Raw genomic sequence first — 11,425 nt, 5'->3', positions numbered from 1 at the left:
CAGACCTCATACTGCTATTACTCACACACAACACTTGGGGCACAATACAGAGTTCCTACACAGGTCTAGAGAATCTGGAAAAGTTCATTTCAATCATTTCAAGGTCTTGAGAAGTTTTGGGAAAAGCACAAAAAGCATCTTAAAGGATGGAAAAATTACTGGTCAGTCCCAATACACATATGATTACAAACTATGTAGTCGTAGACGCACTGTCAATTTGCATATTGTTATACTTTTTGTGAAGAATCATTTTTTGCTTTAGTGACATGGCCTTGTTGACAGTTATATTGTCCGACCACCAATAGCAAACAATACTGAACACCGACCAAAAGCCTCAGTTCCAGTCAAGAGAATAAAGTCTGGACAAAGTGTGGAATTTTCAAATGGAAAATGTGTTGGGAGCCCTGAGAATAAACACCCACTTTACTCTGTGTGTGTGTGTATGTGTGTGTGCGTGCGTGTGTGCGTTTGCACGTGTTTACGTGTACATACTCAAAAGTTCATGGCTTCACAGCCTTCTTGCCAGCCTATACATGTATCTGTCCACATGTATGTCTCTCCCTCACTGCGTAATATCAGTTAATGTGTATGTAATCAATGTTATGTGGGTCTGCTCCTTGCCTCTTTTGCTGTTTCTGTATGTATGTATGTATAAGTGACTATATTCACTATGTTTTATATTCTGTACTATAGTTAATCCTACTGTACCTGTAGCATGGCTCAGTTTTGGTTGTAGAATTTGCCCCTGTGCATGATGGGAGTGTGTGTAGTGAGTGAGATATTTTTTTATACAGAGGTGATTTATGGTGTGAGTCTGTCTGGGTGCTATCGTGTGTGCCTATACTCAGTTTTCCTGAACACTGTGACAACATTGGCAAAACACATACGCACGTACACATTGAGAGAATGGAGAAAAAAACAACTAAATTTACTGTCATAATTGTTTTTGATGTTTAAGTTTTCCCTTTTGTGAGTTAGACTAAGACATGGAGTGGAAAAAGTAAAAACAAACAAAAAAAGAATTTACTCTTTTCTTGATAACAATGTCTAATATTCAATTTGAGTTTTGTAATATTTGTATGTACGTATGAAATTTTTGTAAATTTGTGATCGTATGCACGTTTTGGCATATGAGTGTATGTATCTTAAAATTTTACCCATGCATTTTACCCATGCCTGTTTTTTGTTTGTTTTATTTTGCATGTAGATTGCTGTTTAGTTTCTTTTGTTCCAACGTTGTTTTTTTTTGTACGTTTCTTTATTTTTGGGACCATGTACAATACTGTATAACGTGGGCAGGATCTTGGACCTCATGCTACATTGATATTATATATGAATATAAAAACATGTTTTCCCTATGGAGAAAGTTTTAAGTTATATATCGCCTGTACATTTTGGGCTGCCTTTTAGATCTAACTGTCCACTGTTTAAGATAACAATGATAATGGATAAAAAATATTAATGATGAAGAATTATGCTGATGAAATAATAAAGATTCTTAATAAATCTTATTACATTTACAACACAACTTGTTCCTCCTCTTTTTTTCCCCAATGGTCTTGTGTGAAAATGCAACTTAAATGGCTAAAACAGGTTTCAATACACAGCTCTGATATAGATGAGTTTGAAAGGTTTTTATTGATATTTTTATGTCATCCCCACTTACAAAATAGCTAAATTAAATTCAGAAAGATGAGAAAATACAAAATCAAAAAGGTAGTGACAAAAGAGTTTGCCTCACATGTATTAAGACTGGAGACATTTCGTTTTTAGTTAAAACTTAAAGGTAAACAGTACTGCTGTGGCCACTAGGTGGCAGTGTTGCTCTGTTATCAACGTTATTCATCTTGGATCTGTCCTGGGACACAAATCATGAAACGAATAGAAGAAAATAGATAAGTAATAGCTGCAGGGTTGCTTGATGTTTAGAGAGACTGTCCCATAGCTGAAAAGTCACAGGATCGATCCACCAAAGTTCCCTTGAACCTCTGACTGCTCACTCAGTGCAAGTGGTTGTGGGTAAAGAGCGTCAGATAATACCTAACGTGAATGCAGTATGGCTGAATTCATTATCAAGTGCCATCTATTTTCATTGTTAGGGTTCAAGTTTTTCTAATTTGGATCTTCTCTGTGTTCCTGGGTGCTCCTCGCTCCGTCTCCAGTCCAGGGGATTGTGGGTAAATCAGCAGCCTCCTCTCTGGCTGTGCTGCATCTGCTCCTGAATCCTCTCCAGCACCTCCTGCATCCTCCTCAGCTGCAGAGGGGGAGAGGGAACAATGAGGAAGGAGCGGTGATTTGATCTGTGGGTGAGGGAGTAAATGAGGGAGTGAGTCGGTCGACGAGTGAGACGCACCTCTTCGTCTTTCTCCAGGATGAGTCTTTCCTTCTCCGTGTCGATGGCGGCCAGCGGCAGAGGGAAGTCCGCCCCGCTCCCCTGCCGAAGCTTGTCCCGCACACTGACATACACATTCACATTCACACACACACATACACAAACAAGAGCACATGTTGCTCGATCATACATCTTGATCATCACAGAAAACTTCTGAGAACAGAACGTGCGTGTGTGTGTGTGTGTGTGAGTTTGTGTGCTGTCATTAAAATGTTGTGTTGAAAAATAACACAAATGTGCATTGCCCCAAACAAGACACATGGATGTGTTGAAAGTAAGATGTTCTTTTAAAGAGGCGCATACCACATGTTTAAGTGTGTGTGTCTGTGAAAAAGTTAATTCTTTTTCTGTAAAAGTCAAATTCAGGGAAACAATTCCCTCTCCTCTCTACTCCTACAGACACAGATTTCCGTGTGCGCGTGTGTGTGTGTACCATCGTAAATAAGCGTCAACACTTGTGCTAAACTTTTTGATGCTCACAAATATGGAATTTAAAGAAAGAATTTCAGTCAATGTTAAAAAAAAAACATTGTAGGAAACTTGTAAGGAAAGGAAATTGTAGGAAATAAAAATATATGTCAAATGTTTTTAGTTTTCGTCTTTCGTCTCGGTAAAAAGAGAATGGATTTTGGGCAAAGACTTTTTGGCAATTTTTACTGAATGCTAATTGAAAAATCCAATCAGCATCAGTGAATACAATTTCTTACATGTTTTCAATAAATTTGTTTTTATTGTAATAAAAAGTGAAAACTATATAGAAATAAAAACTAATGAAAAATGCCAAACTATGATAACTCTGCCAATTACTTGATCACTCAATCAATCCACCAAATCAAGCCCTGCTGGTTTGCCTCCACCGACCTGCGTTTCCTCTCCTGCACCACCATGCGCGTCATGCTCTGGATGCACTGGGCCCGGTAGTTTTCGTAGTGCGTCTCCCGTGTCACGTCCTTCAGGTCCTGCATGTGCGTTCTCACCAGCATGTTCCTCAGCAGCAGGAAGTCCGAGTGATCCGGGTTCTCCACTGAACAAGGCAACGACATCAACGACAGCAACGACAGCAACGACAGCAACGACAGCAACGACAGCAACGACAGCAACGACAGCAATGACAGCGACTTACTGGACGCACAAAACTCACATCAAGAACATCAGTGCGGAAAATGCAACTGTTTATTCAATGCCATGAATGGTTCAATGACGGATGATAATATCTGATAATGTGGTCTGAATTCTGTCAAATCGGCTTTCCTTTGTTATGAAATAGAACAACAGCAATGCACACTTCGTCTTGTGTGTGTGTGTGTGTGTGTGTGTGTGTGTGTGTGTGTGTGTGTGTGTGTGTGTGCGTGGTACCTTCTACCACTCCCCAGGGGTAGAGACGACCCCTGAACTTGTGACCTTTACTCTCCACCTGAAGATTGCTACCAATTACTGCAAATGGGATACTGTCCTGCAGAGAGGAAGAGAGACAGATTGTGGGGGGTTAACTGCAAGAGAATAATTACTGTAAATGGTAACACTTAAAGAGATTCAACCATGACAAATAAAAGAGTAAACTGAGTAACCTTGAGTGTCTGGTCTTGTTTTTTAAACTCTTCATCCTCATCTGAATCACAGTCTGGAAACTGGTAGATGTTGATCCCGAACTGCTTGATCTCCTCTCTGATCTGGAATATACATGTACACATTCAAATAACAGGAGAGAAAGAGAGAGAGAGAGAGAGAGAGAGAGGGATTCTTTAATTGAAGAAGTTGGAGGTCCTCCCTCCCTCCCCCTGTCTTTTTCTCTTCCTCCCTGCACTGCGCTCAAAAAGGACTGCCAACGCACTCATGCTCAGAGAGAGAAAGAAAGATAAAATATAATAAAGGCCAAAAGATTTCCCCGCCCACCATCAAGGACCACAGTTGAATTAAATGTATTAGCTTCATTGGGTTGTCTTTGATTGCTTTTAAAGAATAATGTCAAATATTGGACCTTGTTTAAAAAAGGCTCTTATACAGTAATTTTGTGCATGCAAGCAAACCAGTTGTGATCCACAGAACATTAAGGCTAACTCCAAAATAGTAAAATAAATAGAAAATTTGATTGTTTCTGCTCCAGTCTTTTGGGATTTATCAAAACTAAAACCTTTCTTGAATCCTAAAATATAAGTCAGTCTATCAATGCATTATCCCAGGTCAATGGTCAAGTAAACTGTTCTTTTGCACAGCAAATATGTAGCCAAAATCCAGTTATATAGTAGAGGACCTGTGTCTTTATCCAGGTGTGGTGTGTGTGTTTCTTGTCTGATACCTTCATCTTCCTCCTGCAGACCTCTGCAGGTGTCAGGCTGTCAGCTTTGGCCAGTACAGGAACTATGTTGACCTTCTCATGCAAAGCCCTCATGCACTCCACATCCAGAGGTCGAAGGCTGAGGGGGGGGAAACACATATGCATGAATGCGTGGATACACACATACAGAAACACACCCACACACACACACACACACACACACACAAGATATTAGGTGAGGCTGCTGGAGTGTGTACTTTTGGTTCTCCTGTGTTAGCTTAGCTTCAGGTATGAATTATGTGTGTGTATAGTAGGTGTCAGGCTTGTGTCAGCTGACCCGTGACCAAAGGGCGAGATGAAGTAGAGGCAGCAGTGGACTCTGTTGTCCTGGATGTTCTTTCTGTTCAGCCCGCTCTCATCTCTGAAGTACTGCTCAAATTGTTGGTCGATGTAGTCTTCTATTTCCTTCCAGCTGAAACACAAAACATAAAATCTCAACAACCTTGGCAGAGAATTGGAAGTTTGTAGAGTGAGGTGTTGCAAAAATAAGAGTAAACAACAAAAACAACACTGTGTCACATCTGGGTCACGTTTGTTTTAACTTAAAGTGCCTGTTGGGTTGGATTTACCAAATCTGGAATTTCTTTACATGATGGTGACTTGCAGTGACTGCAACAGTAAATAACATTACAAGCCACCGACAGTAAGGAGAGAGAGGGTCAGAGCCTTGACTCCTGATAATATTCCTGCGACTGTAGAATCACCATGTGAGAGAAAAGTGCTCAGAAAAGAAATAAGCACTAAGGAAAGAGGTCGAAGGGAATTTTTAGTTTTAGGAAACAGCAAATTAGAGTGAGTAGAGGAGATAGATATGGCAGAAGAGTTGTCAGTCACAGAAATGAATACTAAATCAACTTTAAAATACTTTCCTGTTAACTTTCTTGCATTTGTTATATTGTCCTATGTGGCCAACACCACCCATCTGGCACCTTAACAGGCTAAAACAAACTTTGAAGAGTATTTGAAAATAGTATTTGACTCTGGCCTGATTAGGATGCACACTGATGACCTCACCTTTCTGTGTTGTTGACAGCGTCTCCGAACCCCGGTGTGTCTATGATGGTTAACCGCAGTTTGACTCCCTTCTCCTCGATGCCAATTGTGTGTTTGGTGATGTCAACTGTTTGAGTGATCCGTTCTGCAGACACACACACACACACACACACACACACACACACACACACACACACACACACACACACACATACACATGCATTTAGTCCCAGGCACCAAATGAATGTGCACACATATATTTTGAGGTCTAAAGCAGCAGCAGCATCAAACTTTGCACCTGAACAATGAAAGTTAACAATGTAAGTTAATTCGGACACAAAAGATTGTCTGTGAGACTATCCATCTATGACCATTTACTCTCCATCGGTTCCAAATCCAAATCACCTCGCTCTATTTACATAGAACAGAGTAGAGGTAGAATAGAATCTGTCTCACCTTCTGCATTAGGAACCTTCCTGTCCTTATAGAGGTCTGTGAGGAACAGACTGTTGACTAGTGTGGATTTACCCAGACCAGACTCTCCTGGAGAGAGAGAGAGAGAGAGAGAGAGAGAGAGAGAGAGAGAGAGAGAGAGAGAGAGAGAGAGTCAGATGTCTCACTATGGAATTCATCCACTGAAATTCCTCAGAATAATTAAATTCACCACTCCATCCATGAATTCCCAGCAGTCAGGAGGCCTACACCAATAGTGATGGCACACATATAAAATGAACTGACACAGCAAACTTAAGACATTTGAAACAAGAACACCTCAGCTCAGGTTGTTACCAAATGGGGCCTGAAAACATATGTTTGCATAAGCTGACGCAGCTGTTCCCACTGTCCAGTCAAAGGAGTGAAACAGTTGTGTTGTTTGAAACAGGCTCGCCCATGTGAGATTTCACCCAAGATTCAAACAGGTGAGCACTTATTTCATACCCATGAATATAATAACACACAAATGGGATGACTCACCTGCTACCATGAGTGTAAAGGTAAAACCTTTCTTCACTGTCTTTCTGTGCACTTGGTTGGGCAGCGTGGCAAAGCCCACATACTCCTTGTCCTGATCCTGCAGAAAATACAAACAAACCATGTATGTGTACATACTGTTTACAAGACACAGTCACACGCACACACACAACAGACGGAGACACACATATATGCATAACAAACACACACACACACACACATTAGACACAGTCACAGATATGCAGAGAACAAACACACACAGATAAGCACAGAAAAGCACACCTCTGGAGAGTCATAGGGGTCAAAACGTCCCCATGGGCTGCGAGGTCGCGAGGCGGGACTGAGCGGAGAGTCCAGAGACACCTGAGAGACCAGCTGCCTCCTCAGCTGCAGGGGCTGAAACTCGGCGTCCGGTCCCATGCGACTCGGTCTGTGAGGGACCACCGGAGAGCCGGCCGGGCTCCAAAGGGCGGGGCGGGCCGGAGGGGGCGTCCCGGGAAGGCTGGGGAGTCTCCCGGTGCTTCCCATCCCAGTTCCCTCAGGCTCGCGGTCGATGACCGGTGGCGTCTGAGCGGCGCCCGGTGTCTGTTGTTGTTCACCAGGGTGAGAAGGAGGCAGATCCCTCATGGCGTAGGGCAGTTCTGTGTCCTCCTGGTCCTCGATGGACAGACTGGACAGCTGGGACAGGAGGCAGAGCTGGGTTTATATGGAGGGTCAGAAGAGTCAAAACTAAAATGGAATCACTTTCAAAGCTAAAGTGCATTTAATCATCAGCTTTATTATTTACTGCTCTGCTTGGAATAAGAATGCCACAATAAAATGTATAAGTGAGAATTAAATTATAAATAGCAAAACTGAAATTCAAGACAAACGGAAAAGATGAAACCGCAATTTGAAAATGAAAAGTTAAACTTAACACTTAAAATGTAAACATCGAACATTTAAAATCCAAATAGTAAAGACAACAAGATGATAAATAGAAATCTAAACAAAGTGTCAAATCCAAGGTGAGGTGTTGGTGAGCTGAAGAAATGCCAAAGCCTGCAATCGCAGCACACGATGCACGAGACCATGTGCTATGGAGGGCAGAGAGTCTCCAGGTATCCATTCAAAACAAAGACTGTACCTTACATTTTAAGCTTAACATTTTATAACTAATCTTAGCTTGTCACTATTTTTTTTGGTGAAAAGTGAGCAAATTAGACAGCTACACTTAATATGCCTTTAGTAACCAATGTCCGAGCCTTTTCCTATACTTAGTTACTTAATATAGCCACCATAAATAACTGTTCCATGTTGTTTTCTAGATGGTAGTACTTCTTAAGAACGTCCTAAAATGTCTTCTTAGCATCTGTCTTCAGAGCAGTTTGGTGAATCCGGGCCCTGAAGTCCACCTGCGGTCCGGCAGTGAACGCAGTCTGAACCACGCTCTCTAAGTACATGGCATGATGAGTGTGTGCTTCCTGTTGTAGTGACCGACTGCACCCTTTCTTCAGTAATGAGCCCTAACCTGTGATCCCATTATACCATTAGAGAGGCCCTCATCCATCTGTCTGGGCAGATTGGCAGAGCATGGACAGGCAGGCAGGGTGGGGAGACTGACAGCAGACTGGAGGTTAGGTCTGTGTGGGGCTTCAGGCTACTAGACTAAACTGCTATTTTGTTTTTCTAATTTTTGAAGAGTATCTTTCATTGTGGATCTAATGTACATGTAGCTAGTAGATGAAACTATCCATCAGTGCTATGAGAGTAACCACTCTCAACCAGTCTCTCTTCTTCACTCTCTCTCTCACTCTGACACCCCAATCACCTCACAGGTAACTTACTTACTGAGTCACTCTACACAGCATGACCAAGCATTACAGCAGAGTTAATGGAGCCCAGGATATTGGTCTGATCAAGGTTTGTCTGCCATAGCTCCAGCTGTCAGCTCTCATTACCCACAAACCTTTGCAACAGGCTTAACCCAGCTTCTAATTCTCTGACTCTAACAGGGTGGGGGGTTGAAGATTTAACTCAACACACACACACACACACACACACACACACACACACACACACACACACACACACACACACACACACACACAGAGTAACAAACTATAAACACTATCAATGCAGACTATTCTACAAACTTTCTCTAAGCCAAATGTCCTACCTCCTTTTCTGAACAAGTTGCCAGTACTTGAAGAGAGAACAGACAGATATAGACATTAGTGGTGGAGCTGATGATAAACAATTAAACACACATAAAGCTTGGGAATAAAAACTGGGTCATGAGAGATTATCATATTTATCAAGGGCAAATGAACAGAATATAGAACATAAGAATATTAGATTAGGCTATAATAAAACATATATATATAATACAAACTATAAGAATCCTTTAATACATTTTAGAAGGATACCATCCAAATATCACAGCAAAACTTTAGAAAATATCATGCATAAATCTTTATAGTAATACCATACAGTCGCTCACTATAAACTCATTATGAAGTACCACACATTATAAATCCCTGATGGAATAATATAGGAATAGTATATACCTAGTGCTTTTTCGTTTGGGTGAGTAGTAACTAATTTGGTCGACTGAAAAAAACAAACTGTGCGACAGCACTTGTGTTTATCTTCAGTAAAGCGCACTGATGTAGTAGTGTATAAATGTGGTTTCTGTATCAGACCTACCTTGTTTGTTGCTGCGGAACCTGACAGGGGACGACATGTGTTCCATGATGCGCCGTCAGATGACGGTGAGGGACTCCTGTCTGTCTGTCTGTCTGTCCAAATAACTACCCTAAAACCACAAGAACAAAACGGATAAACTGCTATTTAAGGGATGGCAAGACTTCAAACTACCAAAAACATAATGAGGCATGTAGTAGGCTATGTGTGTATGCATAAATAAGCTCCAGATAACGGGGCGCTCGCCGCTCTGACGTCGTTCGGGTCATGAGGACAGCGGAGGCAGTCAGGTTTTTATTTTCACTACAGATCAATGGACAGAAACACTCCAACAATTTAAGCACAAACAAACAAACAAACAAACAATCAAATTGGCCTTCGGGAATGAATAAGGCTGTATTGTATTGTATTTGATTGTATTGTGTTGTGTTGTGTTGTACTGTAACAAAGAGACAACCAAATTCGCGACTTATTCTTATTTGCCTAATATTATTATAAAATATACTAACCTACTACGACTATCACTAACACGACTGCTCGCCTACCACCATTATTACTGATAATACTACTAAATGTCTTTTTATGAGGCATACTTGCATTTCAGTTAAATAAGGCAAAATGCCGAAAATGTTCAAATCTTTATTTTGTAATAATTTGGCCATATGTTTATTTTAGTCCAAATTAATGGTTCTTTTGTAATGTTAGCAATGTGTATTTTACATAGCGCATTGACGTGAGTTTCAATGACAAAATAGCCTCTCATATTATTATTATTATTACATAATCCAGTTAAAAGGCAGGGAAATAGAGCCAGGTCAGTGAATCATAAACAGACACCAACATACAAGTAACTAAGCACAACTAAGAACTTTGAATATTGAGAGAGAGAGAGAGAGAGAGAGAGAGAGAGAGAGAGAGAGAGAGAGAGAGAGAGAGAGAGATCCATGTGTATATTTCATTAAATTTGATTACAGCAACACTGCACATTATTGTGAATATGTAATGTTAGGTACAAACGCATGGGGGCACCATCTAATAGCAAAAAGGTTCGATACTTTGATACTCTGATAGATTTGCATTGTATCCTTGTAACATTTATTGTAGGATTACTATAACCTAGCGTTAGTTATTTTTCATGGAGGTGAAAGTGAGTGAGAAAAGTGAAGAGATTATACATATATACAGTAACGTTATATATATATATATATATATATATATATATATATACATTACCTGTGAGGTGTTCAATTGTAGTTGTTGGAGTTGGAAGGAAAACAGTCTGGTCACCACCCAATTTGCACACCCAAGACACATTTCGGTACCTGTTACCATTTGTGAATTTTAGAAGCTGAGTTCCCAAATACAACAGACTTGAATTTTTGCACATTTCAGAAGCTGACGTTAGCTAACTAACTAGCTAGCTAATCAAACTTAAGAAGCACCAACACTCATTTTGCATTTTGGGTGACTGTGGCTATATTGGCTGATAAATGGCCGTTGGTACCTTGCTTGCAAATCCTACAGCTAACGTATCTGTGACATTGTGAAGGTAAAGTTACAGGACAGCTAGCTAACCGAAAGTGTTTACGTTCACTATCATCCATTTGTAGTGACTGGAAGAAAAATAATTACAAGATGAGGTAAACGTGATGCTATTCAACTAAAAAAAAACCCCAAATAAAATAAAGATAAATGGAGCATAATTTATGAGAAACTTTTGGCCAACTGACATTAACGCTAACTAGCTTACATCAAGCGTTAGCTAACTAATACACAGACATGATTTTCGGGGTGCCTGTGCAGTGTAATGTGTAATCTATTCAATGTAATAGGCCTAATATATAAATGTATAATGTATTCAGTGAATGAAATGTACTTATAATGCCAAGAATGTGCGGTCACATCAGAGCTGACTGAATTGTTTGCTATTTCTACAAGTTAACAAGTACGTTAGCTACCGTTAACGTTATCGAAAAGGCACCTCAAGAAAGGACAAACTTGATTTGATTTAACGTTACCCCAAATCTTTATATTTCACAAACTACTCG

General features: G+C 40.5%; 1 protein-coding gene across 1 annotated transcript; it reads right to left on the bottom strand.

The window, feature by feature from the left end:
- Nucleotides 1–1,725: 1,725 nt before the first annotated feature.
- LOC139663962 (septin-5-like) lies at nt 1,726–9,426 on the bottom strand. Its single transcript, XM_071542761.1, has 13 exons — nt 9,381–9,426; nt 8,851–8,876; nt 6,975–7,370; nt 6,696–6,792; nt 6,177–6,263; nt 5,742–5,865; nt 5,005–5,139; nt 4,689–4,806; nt 3,961–4,062; nt 3,749–3,845; nt 3,254–3,416; nt 2,354–2,456; nt 1,726–2,254 (listed from the first exon to the last, which is right to left on the bottom strand). The coding sequence occupies exons 1-13, from the start codon at nt 9,424–9,426 to the stop codon at nt 2,183–2,185; spliced, it is 1,566 nt and encodes a 521-aa protein (XP_071398862.1). The 3' UTR covers nt 1,726–2,182.
- Nucleotides 9,427–11,425: the final 1,999 nt, after the last annotated feature.

This window comes from Centroberyx affinis, unplaced genomic scaffold (assembly GCF_046629955.1).
Source record: "Centroberyx affinis isolate AG114_WGS23_722 - 3 ecotype Tasmania unplaced genomic scaffold, CSIRO-AGI_Caff_v1 ptg004178l_1, whole genome shotgun sequence".
Lineage (NCBI taxonomy): Eukaryota > Metazoa > Chordata > Actinopteri > Beryciformes > Berycidae > Centroberyx > Centroberyx affinis.
This window is presented reverse-complemented; position numbering and strand designations above follow the sequence as displayed.